Source organism: Delphinapterus leucas, chromosome 1 (assembly GCF_059928025.1).
Source record: "Delphinapterus leucas isolate spDelLeu-1000000601 "Yukka" chromosome 1, BTC_Dleu_Yukka2, whole genome shotgun sequence".
Taxonomy (NCBI): Eukaryota; Metazoa; Chordata; class Mammalia; order Artiodactyla; family Monodontidae; genus Delphinapterus; species Delphinapterus leucas.
Genome location: NC_143129.1, coordinates 20,418,386 through 20,433,704, shown reverse-complemented (window position 1 = coordinate 20,433,704; position 15,319 = coordinate 20,418,386). Strand labels below are relative to the sequence as shown.

General features: G+C 37.7%; 1 protein-coding gene across 1 annotated transcript in view; it reads left to right on the top strand.

Annotated features, from left to right (window-relative positions):
• Positions 1 to 15,319, top strand: part of USH2A (usherin) — a 777,251-nt gene that overhangs the window by 502,941 nt on the left and 258,991 nt on the right. The window contains exons 42-43 of the mRNA XM_022579226.3: positions 1,105 to 1,227; positions 11,340 to 11,503. Of these exons, the coding sequence (XP_022434934.3) occupies positions 1,105 to 1,227; positions 11,340 to 11,503 (287 nt within the window). The remainder of the gene's footprint in view (positions 1 to 1,104; positions 1,228 to 11,339; positions 11,504 to 15,319) is intronic.

The following is a 15,319-nucleotide window of genomic DNA, read 5'->3' as shown; positions in this document are numbered from 1 at the left end:
CGTTGAACTAATTCCTTATTGGATATTCCTCACTCATAACATTTTTTTTATTGAAGTGTAGTTGATTTACAGGGTTGTGTAAATTTCTGCTGTACAGCAGAGTGACTCAGTTATACATACATATATATATATATATATATATACATTCTTTTTTATATTCTTTTCCATTGTGGTTTCTCACAGGATATTGAATATAGTTCCCTGTGTTATACAGCAGGACCTTGTTCTTCATCCATTTTGTATATAATAGTTGGCATCTGCTAATCCCAAACTCCCACTCCATCCCTCCCCCAACCCCCTCCCCCTTGGCAACCACAGGTCTGTTCTCTATGTCTGCCTCACTCGTAATTTTCATACAGTTTCATCTTCTGTATCTTGACTTATATGGAACCATAAAAAGATCATCAAGGTAAAAATAGCACGATATTGTGAGGAACTAAAAACCCTCGGAGCAACAATCGCTGTTCTCTAATGCTTCTCTACACAGCCCCTCTCTTGATTTTCAAAGTATACCTTTATTATATGTTAAGCAAGTTTGATGCATGTTCTAAATGACACATTTGCACAAATATGCCTCAAAATTCTAAAGATAACACAATAATTTTTGGCATGTTATTATTATCTGGAAACTTCTAAAGCATGTGGTCAGGAATATAGATAAGATGAAAGAAAAGAACTGTGATTCTGAAATGGCTTTATAACAACTTGACACTTAGGCAAGACTATGGAGTCGATAATATTATCATTGTTTATAAAGTATTGATGGTAGAAGTTTTAGGAAGTCATTAACTTTATAAGCTTTTTGTAATTCTATTTTGTGTGAAACTGGCAATAAAGTTTTGGCAAATCTGATATAGAAGAAATCTAAATGTTATCATTTTACTGATAGTAGTAAAATGTGAATGTAGCTAATTGTTCCAGTTAGCTACGCGGATGACACTTGTGCCAAAAAAAAAAAAAAATGATTATCTGGAAAAAGAAAATTAAGATGTTTTCTTTACGTTTACACATACACCCCACACACTCGTACTGTGAGACAACCTGAATTTTGGTAATAACATTAGTTGAGATAATCCTGATCTTTCTGCTTATCTTTTGCTTTAGATATGAGCTTCTGAGATGTAAAATCCAGCAACCACTTGCATCAAATCCCCCAGAAGATTTAAATCTGTGGCACAATATTTATTCAGGAACTCAGTGGTTTTATGAAGATAAGGGTCTTAGCAGGTGAGATTACAAAAACTATAAAAACAAATGCTGACAGTTAGTTTGGGGCATGTTGAATAGTTCAAAGAATCTGAGTGTCTTCATTGTGTGAGCCAGTTATGCAATAAAACATGTTTGCTTATTATCTGTGGCATTAATCATCGAGCTGCAACAGTCAGCATGTTTAATATTTGCCATCGTAACTGCACGCTTCAAATAAGCCTTTTGAAGTCAAGTTTGTAGGTGTTTGAGCCTTAACCTCTTGCCTTTGTCACGGCTCTAGCCAGACACGTAATGGCGAAATCTGGAAATGCTGAACGTGTTCAAAACTGGGGAACGTTTGGGCCACTTGTAGAATGCTTGCTTTTCCAGGAAATAATTTGCTATAAATCATTGATTCAATTCACAAAAAGTATTTAGTTAACAGGCTTGGGACTCGAAAGAATTCGATCTGGAGTTTGAAGAGATCAAGAAATGGGCAAATAGGCAATGTCAGAAAAGAGTACCCCACGGGAGAGTAAGGAGGCGTGGGTTTGGTTTCATCCTGTGCTGGAGGACTAGCTTTGTGGCCTTAGGGGAGTCGCTTAACTTCTCTGGGCTTCACTTTTGTTGTCTATAAAATGAGGAGATTGGATGGGATTAAGTGAGGTCTAGACCTTCATGAATCAAGCAATGTAATCAAATTTGAAAAAATCACAAGTATTCTTTTAGGAAAAGTTTCAAGACATATTGCTCAATGACTTTTCTATCAGGTGGGTTATGCTTCTAGACTCACACTGACTAGCTCTACGGTGAACTCTGTTTACAATCTGGTCTTGTCTCCCCTCTTCCTCTGCTGGGCCTCTGCGCTTCAGCCACGTTAGTATTGCGTTTGGCACCTCTAACAGGCAACACCCACCCTCAGCTTCTCCCCATAGCTGCCATTTCCCTCTGTCTACCGTCCTTCAAGTCTTGGCCTGCAAGTTTCCTAGAGCACCCTCTTCCTCGTCTGAATCAGCTGCTTCCTTAATGTATTTCCATAGCACGCCCCTTGCAAATCACTGTTGTCTTTGTACTGACCTGGCTACTTGTCTGGACGCCCCATTTTACTGTCATATCCACCATGAGCAAGGCCTTGTCTTCATGACTTCTCTATCACAATCCCCACCGTAGTGCCTGGCACACAGTGGGTGTGCCAATAGATGCTAAATGAAAGAATACTTTTAGTAATGTGTAAAGGGTTGGGTATTCATTGCTCTGTGCCCTAGGAATATTAACTGTGATGTTCTTATCTTTGGGGAAGGAGTAAAACCAAGGAAAATTCTCCTGTCCATCTGAAAGGGTCCTGGTGGGAAAACATTACAGATACGGTGAGGTTCTTGAAGAGAGGCCGCACGTAAATCTAAGGAAACAATAGAATGAACCATGTAAAATTGCCATTTTTGTAAGCTAAAAAGGATCAATTGCTAGCATATCCTTTTGGTTCAGTCTAAATTATCGTGGTCCCTAGACTCTTCTCCACTATTTTCAATTCATTAGTTACTTAATCCAGCATTGCTATATAATGATGACTTCAGTTGAAGAAATTCATTTTATTCAGCAATTCCCTTTTGTTTACTATATGCTGACAGGCATTGTGCTAAGGAACAAAAGATGAATAGCATAGCCCTTGCCCTCAAAGAGCTCACAGTCTAGTGGAGAAAACCACACTCATACACACACACACACACACACACACACACATACACACTCATACATGTATTAATTACTATCATCACAGTTAACTACAGATACACCACCACTACCTAGGGAAATCATATGGAAAAGTATCTGTGAACGCTAAGTGCCTGAAATATAGCAAAATATTCCAAAATAAAGAGGACTTGACTATCTAACATTACTGAATCTAACTTTTAACCATGAGGTAGTTGGCAGAAAAACAGAATAAGACTCAGAAAGTTAATTTTGTTTCTTCATAGAAGCAATGAAAACTTATTAAGGAATTAGGACCAAGGCCAAAATTTTATTATTGAATTTTTAATGATGCTTGTAAGGATTTTTAATAAGTCCAAATCGAAGATGTAAGGAACGAAATTAAGTTAAATCCCCACAAATTAGATTGAAACATAAGTTGACATAAACATACTGATGACTGCTGCTTCTAGAAAGGAAGTATACATATAACAAAATGTGTTGAGGTGATATTCTGACTAGCCTCATGATACTAAATGTCAAGAGATTTTTTTTTCTGCTAGCACTAGCAAAGATTTTTTTCAACTATTCAGATAAACCACTTTGACCCATGTAACCAGCTTGTGAAAAAAAACAAAACAAAATAAAATAAAACAAAAACAAACAAAAAACCCCCCACAATATGCATTTCTTTATGGTTTTTATATTTTATTGTTTGTCTGCATCACGCAGCATGTGGGTTCTTAGTTCCCCGACCAGGGATCGAACCAGGGATCGAACCCACGCCCCCTGCGTTGGAAGCGTGGAGCCTTTACCACTGCACCGCCAGGGAAGTCCCTGCATTTCTTTCTAATATTCAGAGTGAATGGCATGAGTCTTCATATTGTGAAAAGAATTTTTCTAGACATCTACCCTTTGTAAGTCCAAAAGACTAGGGGCCCCTCCTGCCCAAGGGGACTTGTCTCACAAATCTGAGAGAAAACTGGAAATTAGACCACCTGTGGGTGCTATGTGCTGTGCCAGTGTTTTTGTTCAAAAGAAGCGATCTTGTCTGGAAGGTGCAGTCAGCACCCACTTTAACTTCTGGCAGCCAGGCTCGCTGTCCCTGCTGTAGAGGGAAGGATGGGAGCAGTCAGCTTACCTTCCTGCACACCTGTGTTGCAGCCCCTTAATGAGCCTCCTCTTTGACATATTTTGTCTTACTGACGTATTTGTTTGACTATTTGTGGGTTTCTTTTGGAGGGGAGGGCGGGGGAGGATGGTCATTGAATTCTGATGTCTTTAGGAAAAGTATTTAATTTCCTATTCTTCCCAGACTCACCATTTCTTATTTCCTTCATAACTTACATCTACATAAACAAAGGAACCATTGAAGGGTTTCTGCCCATCTTGACCTGATCTCACCAATAGCTACAGCTAGAATCAGCTTTTTAAATGGTACTTCTCTTGATATAAAAAGTAAAATTAACTTAAGTTTCACTGGGCATCCCTTTATGAATACATTTGTGAGAGTAAGTATAAATTGAAGTCAGTTTCCTTGGGCAAGCAGTCTCTTTTGGTTAGCTGTATGTTTCTAATATATAGAAACCACACCACTTTCATCTCAAATGTTATTATGTTCTGAAATTCAGATCATTCTAGTCTTCATTTTTTTCCTTTATAGCTCCATGTACCAAGTAAAATAGTGAGCTCATTATCCAGATAATTTAGTTTCAACAAAAATACTTCTGTTTTTTATGAATATCTTAGGTAAGGGATGATTTGGTCTGAGTTACCCAGCTAGTTCCCTAATTATTGAATTTTGCTCTGTCTGTGTAGACACAAACTCAGTGTAACCGTGGGTTTATACTACTTGTCAGTTTCTAACTTTTCTTCCTTAATCATTCTGTGGAAAGTGGCCAAGTTATGGTTGTTAGGGGAACCATAACTTTGCGTTTCCTGACATTTTCATCAATTGGAAAATCTGGAAAATGTGCTGTTGTCATCTGATGCTGCTGTGGTGAGTCAGGCTGGGTTTAACAAAAGGGTGGCGACCTTCATTTTAAGCATCAATCCACCCTTAGGATTTTCAGGATCTCACTGTGCCTTGGTTCCTGGGTGATCAGATAAAACTTCTGCAAACACAGTGATGGCATGAGCGCCTCTCTGTTCTGGATCTGACAAAGGAAGAACAAGCTATGAGAAATAATAGGCTCTATTTTAAGGAAAATGTTGACTTGTAGATTATAATAACTTAGCTGCCATTGAGTTTATGAAGGGAGGCATGTTCTCACTCCTTTTCCTTTCAATTATTTATGAACTCCTACAAGTATTTCTTTATCAGTCTGGAAAGAGACTTTCATATGAGTTCTCAAGAATCCTCTAATTGCATTATCTTTAAATGAAAGGATTCAAAATTCATAGACCTTCATCTGGTTTTCAAAGAACGGTTGGACTTGACTCTTTTCAAGTTTAAATGCTTAAGATAAATATACTATAAAATCTAAGTTTGAGTCTTACTGACATGGATTCTGATTTTTTAACCTACAAAAATGAAATGTTTCAAACCCTGAAAGAGGACATAGTTTCTGGAGAATGATATTCAAAAGAGTGTGACGTTCATTCCCCTTCTTTGTAATGAGATTAAATGTGCACAAGTAACATTTTCTGCTTTGCTAATAGGGAAAGACTGGGTCAGCTCCATGACACGTGTTCTCCTATAACATAAACATGTTCAAGTTGTAGCTGTTAGGTAAACAAATTAACTTCATAAGCATGGAGGGTGAGTTAGAAGGAAGGCCTTTCTTCCATGACCACCAATGTGAGGTAGAGCCTGGTATTTTCTTGCTTAATACCATAATGTGAGTAAAAGTTGGGTCTAGAAATGAAAGCCAACTTTTGTCAATGTTGGTGTACCATTTCCTAGCAAAGTACTTAATTCGAAATGAGCAAAAATATATCTGTTTCACATTTAACATGGGAGAGTCACGGTGCTCTCTTTTCATTGCTCTGAATTTACTTCATGCTGTCCTTTTCTAAGTGTCATCATATGAAAACTTACCTCAAAAAAGAAAATGAACCTCTAAATCTGGGAGGATGCATTTTTTCATAGGAGGTTTCATTGCCTAATGTTTTCTTCAAAAAAAAAAAAAAAGAAAGAAAGAAATCTAGTTTATTTGTTTACATTTCTTTTTCATGTTGATGATATAGTAGAACAAAGACAGAAATCACAGCAAAGTTATTTTAGGTGCCACATTCTGGTAGCATAAGTACAGATAGCTACAGGAGTAGACAGCTGCAGCTTTCACTCACAATCTAAAAAGTATCATAAGAACTTCCAACGGTGATTGATCATCTTTACTCTTCAATTTCCAAAAGCAAACATTTTCAGCAGCATTTTTAGGAAAACAAAAATCTTTCAGCAACAGATGAGTGAGGGAAAGAAAAGGTATCCACCATCAATGGAAAATCTAAACAAGTACAGATTTAAGCAGTGGAAACAGTGTTACATTTTTGTTTGCCTCTTTATTTATTCCCACAAAAGGATTTGAGGGTGTAAGGAACAGTATGCTCTCAGAGGTTTCTCAAATCCTCTGGTGTATAATGTTGTACTCAAGCATGTGTTGGATGGTGGTGGATATGAAGAAGAGTTAGTAGAAGGAGGAACTGAATAACCTGCATTTTCGGAAGCATGATTTATATTGGTGACAATATTGACACATGAATTCTGTTAGGACATCAATAAAGTTGACACATTTTTAATTCTGATGAAAATAACCTGAGGCATTCTGTAGCTGCACTGAAGAATTGGTTTTATTGGTTCCCAGAACACATCAGACCCTTTCAAAGTACAAGCCTTCCACACATTTTGCCCTGAATAATGCTTCTTACTGGCTAAATTAATGTCTCCACTGGCCAAATTACTGTTTGTCATCAATACCTAGCCCAAATGTTATCTCCTCTGTGAAGACTTCCTGACTAGATTAGGTTAAATTAGATGCTCTGAGGTATGTGGAAAGAAAAAGGAATAAATGAATATATGTTTTAGAGGTTCTCATTTAAAAACATTTATCTGTAAATATGTATATAAGTATACACACGTACACACACACACACATACATACACATACACAAACTCCAGTAGGACAGACATTACATTCACTATGTTTAGTATCTGGCATGCTGTTAGTGCTAATAAATATTTATTAATGAATGAATGAAGTAATGGTGTATCAAACATAAAAGAGCAATATAATTTGTAAGAAAAAAACCCATCTTTCTAAGTTTCAGTAAGGATCATTTCTCTATTGGACAGGTAGATTTTCGTGGCACTAGCCAACCAAGTCATATGTGACCTGAAAGTTATGAGACGAATGCTTTAGGAACTATGAAGTAGCCATTCATTTATTTATAAAATCATCTAGTCAATAAACAGATTAAAAACTTTATCATCTGAACACAATCTAGTTTTCTAATTCGAGTAATAACAACAGAACCTTGAAATGAGTCTCATTCCATAAATAAGATTTTAATATATATGATCTTTTACAAGGAAGAAATACCAGAGTCATGTCTATTACACAACGAATTTACCATTTTCTGTGTGTGGATGAAAGGAGGGGCTGGAGAACGGTCTCAAAAAAATTAATCAATTAGGGGATAACTATTGTAACAGCCTCGTATTCCTAAATGGACCTTCAAACAGTTGGTTTTACTGGTTACAGCATAGGCTTAGCATAAGTTTTCATTCACTTAGCAGATTTCAAAAGCTATATCTTACAGGGTTTGAAATGGTACATTTTTCAAAATATGCCCAAGAAACACAATTAGTATTTAGGGAAGATATTGATTGATATACATATGTTTTGCATGAGTATATGATTTCAACTGATGGAGCATTTTTCTCTTAAAAGTATTTTATTATTAACTAAATGGAATGTCCCATCTGATATCAACACCCAAGTCTACCTATAAAACTATATACTAGAGCAAATGAACAAAATACGTTAAGCAAACGAATATTTTCTTTTTTGACATGAATTGGTGAAATATATACCGACCCATGTAGTCAGACGTATATATACTTACTGACGAAGATTAGGTTTCAGATGTCATGAAAACAGTACATTTTAGTTCCTTTAAGGGAGTTCAAGATCCTATTCCTTAAAATTTTAACTTAACCGTGAAAATTAAAGAAAATGCAAAAGACAAATGCATGACATCAAGTGAAATGCCTACTGATTTCTCAATTCAATAAAATAGTGAATAGTGGAAAGAATTTAATATTAGAAATGAATAAACTAGAGGCCCACCTAATCCTCTTAACTAGCTGTGCGACTTTAGGCAAAGCCCCTTAACTTCTCTGGGTCTCAGGTTTCTTATCTGTAAAATGTAACAGATATTTCATTATTTAAAGCAGATAAACTCTAAAGTCATCTTTCACTCTAAAATGTTAATATTACAGTCAGCCCTCTGCATCTGCAGATTTTGTATCCATGAGTCAACCAACTGTGAATCAAAAATATTTGGGAAAAGAATTCCAGGAACTTTCAAAAAGTAAAATTTAAATTTGCTACATGCCTGCGACTATTTACATAGCATTTACATTGTGATTTCAACTATTACATAGCATTTACGTTATATTAGGTATTATAAGTAATCTAGAGATGATTTAAAGTACAGAAAATGTGCGTAGGTTATATGCAAATACTATGTTATTTTATATAAGGGACTTGCGCATCCTCAAATCTTGGTATCCACGGGGTCCTGGAACCAATCCCCCCGCAGATACCAATGGGCAACTGTACTTTAAAAACGGACATTCCGGTTATATGTATTTATGTGGCCTAAATTTCTTCTATGCAGACATAAATTGTAGCATTTCACCATACCTACACTATGACGAAATAGCTTAAAGTATCACAGTAAGAACTAAGGCCCCACGGAACTTACTTACAATTCACCATTTCAGGGCCGCCTGGTGTTTTTAATTCCACTTGTATAAAGAACCACAAAAATGGTATCAGTTTGAAGCCATAAAAGTTACTAAATTTATCAAAGAGTAAATATGTGGAAGAAAAATTCAAATATTGCAGGAGAGATTAGGCATCCGGACTCTAGCTAAATTTCTTTTAAGCCATTTTGGGAAGTAAAACACAATTAAAAGTATTTTACCCAGGGAGAGAGCTAATGAAGCCAAGGTCACTGGTTCAGTTCCCATGTGAGCCATTAGCCGTGTTTCATTTGACGGTCACACACTTGCTACCCTCTTAACCCCGACTCACCATCCTTCACAATCGCACTAGTGGTCACAAAGGAAATTTGGCGAGACTGTTTGGATGCGTAAGCCAAAATCTCTCCCCTTTGCCAGAAAAATAACTCAAAGGTCAAGCCTCAGTGATATGGCCTCATCCAACTATAGATGGATCAGCTGACCATTGTGTTTGTTATTATTTTTATCATCATCAACATCATTACGATGCTGGCAGCATCATGGCTAAAAGAGGAAGCTCTGGAATCAGACTGTCTAGGTTTGAGTCTTTACTCTCCCACTTACTAGTTCAATGACTTGGACAAGTGGTTTAACTCTTTAGGCCTTATTTTCCTCATTTTCAATGCAGGTATTATAATAGTATGGTGAAGAATGAATGAGTTAATCATATAGAAAATTCCTGACACATATTAAGTGCTCAGTAAATACTGTTATTATTATCTTTCCGTTGTCATTGTCATGTAGACTATTTAGCACTTTCTAGAAAGCATATGTATGAGTTTCCTAGGGCTGTTGTAAACTAATTGAGTGGCTTTAAACAACAGAAATGCATTCTCTTACAGCTCTGGAAGTTGAAAGTCCAGAATCAAAGTACTGTCAGGACTGTGTTCCCTCCAAAGCCTCTAGAAAACAATCATTCCTTGCCTCTGCCAACTTCTGGTGGCCAAAGTTGTTCCTTGGTTTATGGCAGCATAACGCCAATTTCTGCCCCCAACTCCTCACAGACAGCTTCTCCCTGTGTGTGTCTGTGTCTCTGTAACAAAATTTCCCTCTCCTTTCTTTTATAAAGATATCAGTCCTTTGGATTTAGGCCTGTCCCATATCCAGTATAAACTCATGCTAACTTGATTACACCTATTTCCAAATAAGGTCACGTTCACAGGAATCTAGGGGTTAGGACTTAAACATACCTTTTGGGGGGACACAATTCAACCCACTATAGCATCAAAACCAAAAGAAAAGAAAGAAAGACACAAGGAAAGGGGGTAAAGCAGAGAGAGGTAGAAGATCTGTTGCTAGTAGTTATTTGGGGGAAATAGAAAATAAATAGCTTCAAGGAAATCACTAATTCTTTACCTATAGCTACAATGTGGCCGAAGCCAAGCCCTGCAAAAATACCTTTGGGCCATGAGTGAGAAACAAGGTAAGGCAAGCGGACCTCTTCTACATGGGTGGTGGCAAAACGCTGTAAAACTCCTGACGTAATTTTTGGCTACGGCGCCCTCCCTCTGTTGTCGTGACTAGTAAGTTGTGACTTACTGAGACAAATTCCCTGGGCCCTGCACTGGATGTGAGGCATCCTTGATGATCTATTAAAACCCAAAGAAGGTGATGATCTGAGACTAGTGTTTTCCCTGAGGACTGGACGCCCCACAGGGAGGGTCACGTGTTGTACAATGTGCTTAAGCAAGTTCTCAGTCTAAGCTGTTGTCCAGTCAAAGCTTGCCTGCGTCTGTAAATAGTATTTTCCTCCCCAGGCAGTCTGACCCAGAAAAGATAGCCTGATAAATCTTCTGCCCAAAAGAGCCAAAAAGGATGAGGAATCGGTGGCTTTAGCCCATCACTGATTTAATATATGGCATCACCGTGACGTCACCATGTCCAGTTTTCTCCTCCCAGAAAGCGGTGCTCGGTTTCTACTATACTGACTCAAGTAAACATGTTCTCACAATGGCAAAACACAGCTCACCATAGCAAAACCCTCAGTGGGAGAAGGCTGTATACTTGGTCACAGTTTTAGGCTTTAATTTAGGGGTAGGAAGCACAAGTATAGGAAGAAAATGGTGATGAGGGATTCTGATATTTGTAAATGGATGAGTTGCCCAAAAGAAGAACATAAAACTCACTGGATCAAATTCAGATAGAAAGCTGGCAGGTTACCAGATGCGTAATTGCATGTTGAATTGAGCTATAATCCTCAGCACTTCTGAAAACAATGAAGATGTGCAAAACGATAAACCACATTTGTTTTAAATAGCAGTATTTGCTTAGCATTGCTAATGACATCTTTTCTTAACACTCTGGTTAAGGCTTGAGAGTTACAAAAATAATGCTACCTTTTTTTGTGCAGGGAAGAAAAAAGAAAATGTATTGGGGGGAGAAAATGGTGCATCCTATGGGGGAAAATCTGTATTTTGCGAGGAAAAAGAAAATGTGTTTGCTTTCCGGAAAGATAAATTTATGTATGTATCTTTTAAAAACAACCTTTTAGGTTTACAACGTATGCGTATAAGGTCTTTGTACACAACAGTGTGGGTTTTACACCAAGTCAAGAAGCAACTGTGACCACGTTAGCCGGGCTTCCGGAGAGAGGAGCTAACCTCACTGCGATTGTTCTCAACCACACGGCCATAGACGTGAGATGGGCTACACCAAGTAAGTCAGCTTCTCACATCTTTATTTCCCTTTCCCATATTCGTACCAAAACGAATTTAAAATGGACACATTAAAAACTGACAGACACAAAAAGCCAAGTTCCCTGTGCTATTCTTCCTCAAAGGAAGTTCTCTCTCCTACTTGTCCATCCTTCTTGGGCCTTCTCTTCCTCCTTCCATTCCTTTTGGATGGGGAATGTAGTTTTTGTCACACCAGTTGTGATAGAAATGTCCATATGCTAATTTGGTAGCAATATAATATTGTGCACTTTCCTGAAGAGAGCTCTGCCCCCATCTCATAATTCGTCACTTATCAGCAAGATCTATTTACTAGGATTGCAGAAGTATGATGGTTTTTTCCAAGTGAATTGTCTTCAGCACTGGTAACAGCCAGAATTCCAGCTTGATACAGGAAAAGGAAGCCTGGCCACCATCCCTGGACTTGCCACCATCACTGTTATTGCTTCAATAACACTGCAGTTCACCCTGGGCGCATTCAGAACACAACTTTATAGGCAGTTAGAAGAGCTCACATATGGATATAATCTGTTCCTGCAACTTTAGAAACCACAATAATTGAAATTTCGGATCTGGTTGGTCAGTAGAGTAGTATTTCCCAGCTGATCTGTTAATTTGTAGTGATCCATTATCACAATCAGAAAAAACCAAGACTGACTGTATCATGGAACTATGTATTGTAATCCTCCTTAGAAGCATCACTTGAGGTCTGGCAAATTGTTGAATCAAAACTTGCTAGACTATTACCAAATACTGAGAAATATCTGATTTGGAAATCCCCAATGAAAATATTCGTTTTGTAAAAGTAAACTGTATCTACTAGGATAATCATCTACTAGTACATAAAAAGATGTAAAATGACTCCAGCTTGGGCAATCATGACCTTCTGATTTTGATTTTATTATCACTTAAGACGAGAAGTGCTTCCTATTTCACTTAGAACATCTTGAGTGAATTTGCCCCTGATACGTTATATCAATTGTTGATTAAAACCAGGGTTAGGTGACATTAATTGTAAATTAAAATTAGTACTGGTTATGTCGATCTACATTGCCACTAAATAAGCCATTTTTACCGAAAGACTATCGCTCTAGGGTTTTTGTAAGGTTGCAGATTTCTAATGATCTGTGTCACCTCTACTGGGACCTCTTAAACCATTTACATGGAAGAACATAAGTTAATTGATGGTTATGATTACCTTCTGAGACACCTGTGGGAAAAACTACAAAGTTTTTATCTGGAGATGGATTTTTATGTATAATATATTTTCACTCATCTCCCTCTTTCTATTTCACCCTCAATACCTGATTCATCTTAAAAACCTACTTAGAAAGGTGGACGCCCTCCCCTGCATCTGACATTTGAATACTTCTGTTAAGATCCGGCGGCTGAATTATCACCAGTATAGGTCCTTTATGTTATAATTGCATGCCTGAAGTAAGCGTGCTTATAAAAACTGACAAACCTAATAGATCTGAAGCAGCTCACTGAAGTTTCATTACCTTGGTAAGCTGAACCTCTGACCTTCAGGATGTAGGTAATGCAATCTGCTGTTATTTCCATTCATACCTTAGATATCTTTCAGATAACTGTTTGTGAGCACAAAGGTTAACTCTCAGAAGAGGGTCAGCTCTGTGAAAGTGTGTTGCATTATCATTTTCTTCCTTCCTGCAACCTGCTAAACTAAGTAAATTAAGTAGTCACTCCACTGTGAAAGGGCCACCTCTTTTTTGCAAGTTTAATTTCAATTGTTTTCCTGATTTGTAGGATAAAGTTGGACCTTGTCTAACACGCTAAAAGGCACAAAACTGTAGGTTGAAAGTCATGAATAAGCTTATGAATATTTGCTTATTAAAAACCATAAAATACATTTTTCAAACATATTCTTTCTTAACTATGACCCTCCACATGGGCACACCATTTGGATAGCAAAATATCTCTGGTAAATTTTTACCGCAGCTTAACAGAGATAGGTATTAAAGTTTTAGAAGCACCCATTTTAAATGTTTGCCTCTCTGTGTTGATATCATGTGAGGAAAAAGCATCCCTGCATCTGTTCAGTTCATTTTTACGGCAAATATTACAAACTGGCAGCACATGGACCGTATTTACTCCCGTCCTCCATGCATTGTTTTGCCAGAAGCATTTGAAAAAAAAAAATACTTTGCTAACATTTAACAATTAGAAGATTTCACATAAAGATGATGATTTTGGATTGATCTGAAAAACCCAATGATTGGGTGAAACTCTTCCCACATTGCTGAAGGGAAAATAATCAGCTGGCACTGGTTTCCCCTTTACACAGGCTGCACCCTCCTATCTTCCTGGTCCCTATATAGACATGAGGTTCTTATCCATGCTTTCCATAATGAAAGATAATAGTTCAACCTAAGTGAAACACCATGAAGATAAATGATATTAGTGGGGGAAAAAATCCCACTTTTATAAGAAAAGATACAAAAATACCTTCACTTAAATTGTTTATGCAGCCCTAGGAGTTAGAAACTGGTACTTAATAACTTACCACAAATTACAGTTAGTCAGTAGCACTTCTCACACTCAGACTTTGAGCTCACATCCCATTTTTGACTGTTTCTCCTGCATTTGTCCTTAATGGTTATTAGCACTTTGTCAAGAGTGATTTAGTGAGATCCTTCCCATTTTGACTGCTCACTCTAAAATAAATGGTGAAAAATGCCCACGAGGGAAGGGGGTAGAAAGGCAGTGCCGCTTCTGAGGTCTCCTCGCTAACGAGGTCATTGACAGCCGGAAAAGAGCAAGAAAACACTGGAGGTGGTGAGAGAGGAAGGAACTGAAAAAGAGGAAATGGAAAAAATCATCCAAGGGCTGTCCACTTGACCATCTGTCAAGAGCTCCCCCTGACCTTCAGACGTTGACATCCTGTATCATATCCTCCTTATCCGTCTCTCCCCTTCCTCTTTTTCTTCCATCTTTCCTCTTTCTCTTTTCCTCTTTTACTTTCCTCCCTCCCTTTCCTTTCCTTTCCTTTCCTTTCCTTCTTCCTTCCAGGAACATTTTTTTCTGACTTTTTTGTCCTGGGCCCTGGTACTACAAAGACTAATGACGTAACTCCTGTATTATAATATCTCACTGAACTCTCCAGAAAATTTGTAAAGTATGAAGGCATCACCATTAAAAAAATTTTAATCCACATAAAATTAAATCCACATAAAAAGCATCTGCCTCATCTTGCTCTCTTAACCAGAAACCGCTAGATTTTGTAGCTAGAAGAATTTTTGACTTGTCGGAACTTACCTTGTTCAGCTGGCAATACGTATACATCATTCCAAATCTCACCTCTTTTGAAAGCACCCACCATCATTGGCTCACCTTGTCCCTCTGCTTCCCCTCCCATCGCTCCAGTTACCAAAACAAATAGACTGGATGCGCCTTTTCCGCTGGCTTTCTGCCTGTTCACTTGTGTACCTTCTGTAATCTGACCTTCTTCCCTTGCATTCTACTGATTTGGTCGTCTTGAAATCATTCTCATAATGGCCCAATCCAATGCTCTCTTGTTAGTGCCATCCTATTCTGTTTCTCTGTGGTAGTGGGTCCATAAATGACCCCTCCTTACTCAAATTCTCCCTCCTGTGTCACCAGCTACTCTTGTTCTCATCCCCTAAAAACTTTTTTTTTTAAGTTTTTACAGTTTTATTGAGCAATAATTGACATACACCATTGAATAAGTTTAAGGTATACAGCATGATGGTTTGATTTACATATGTTATAAAATGATTACCACAATAAGTTTAGTTCTCATCCATCATCTCATATAAAT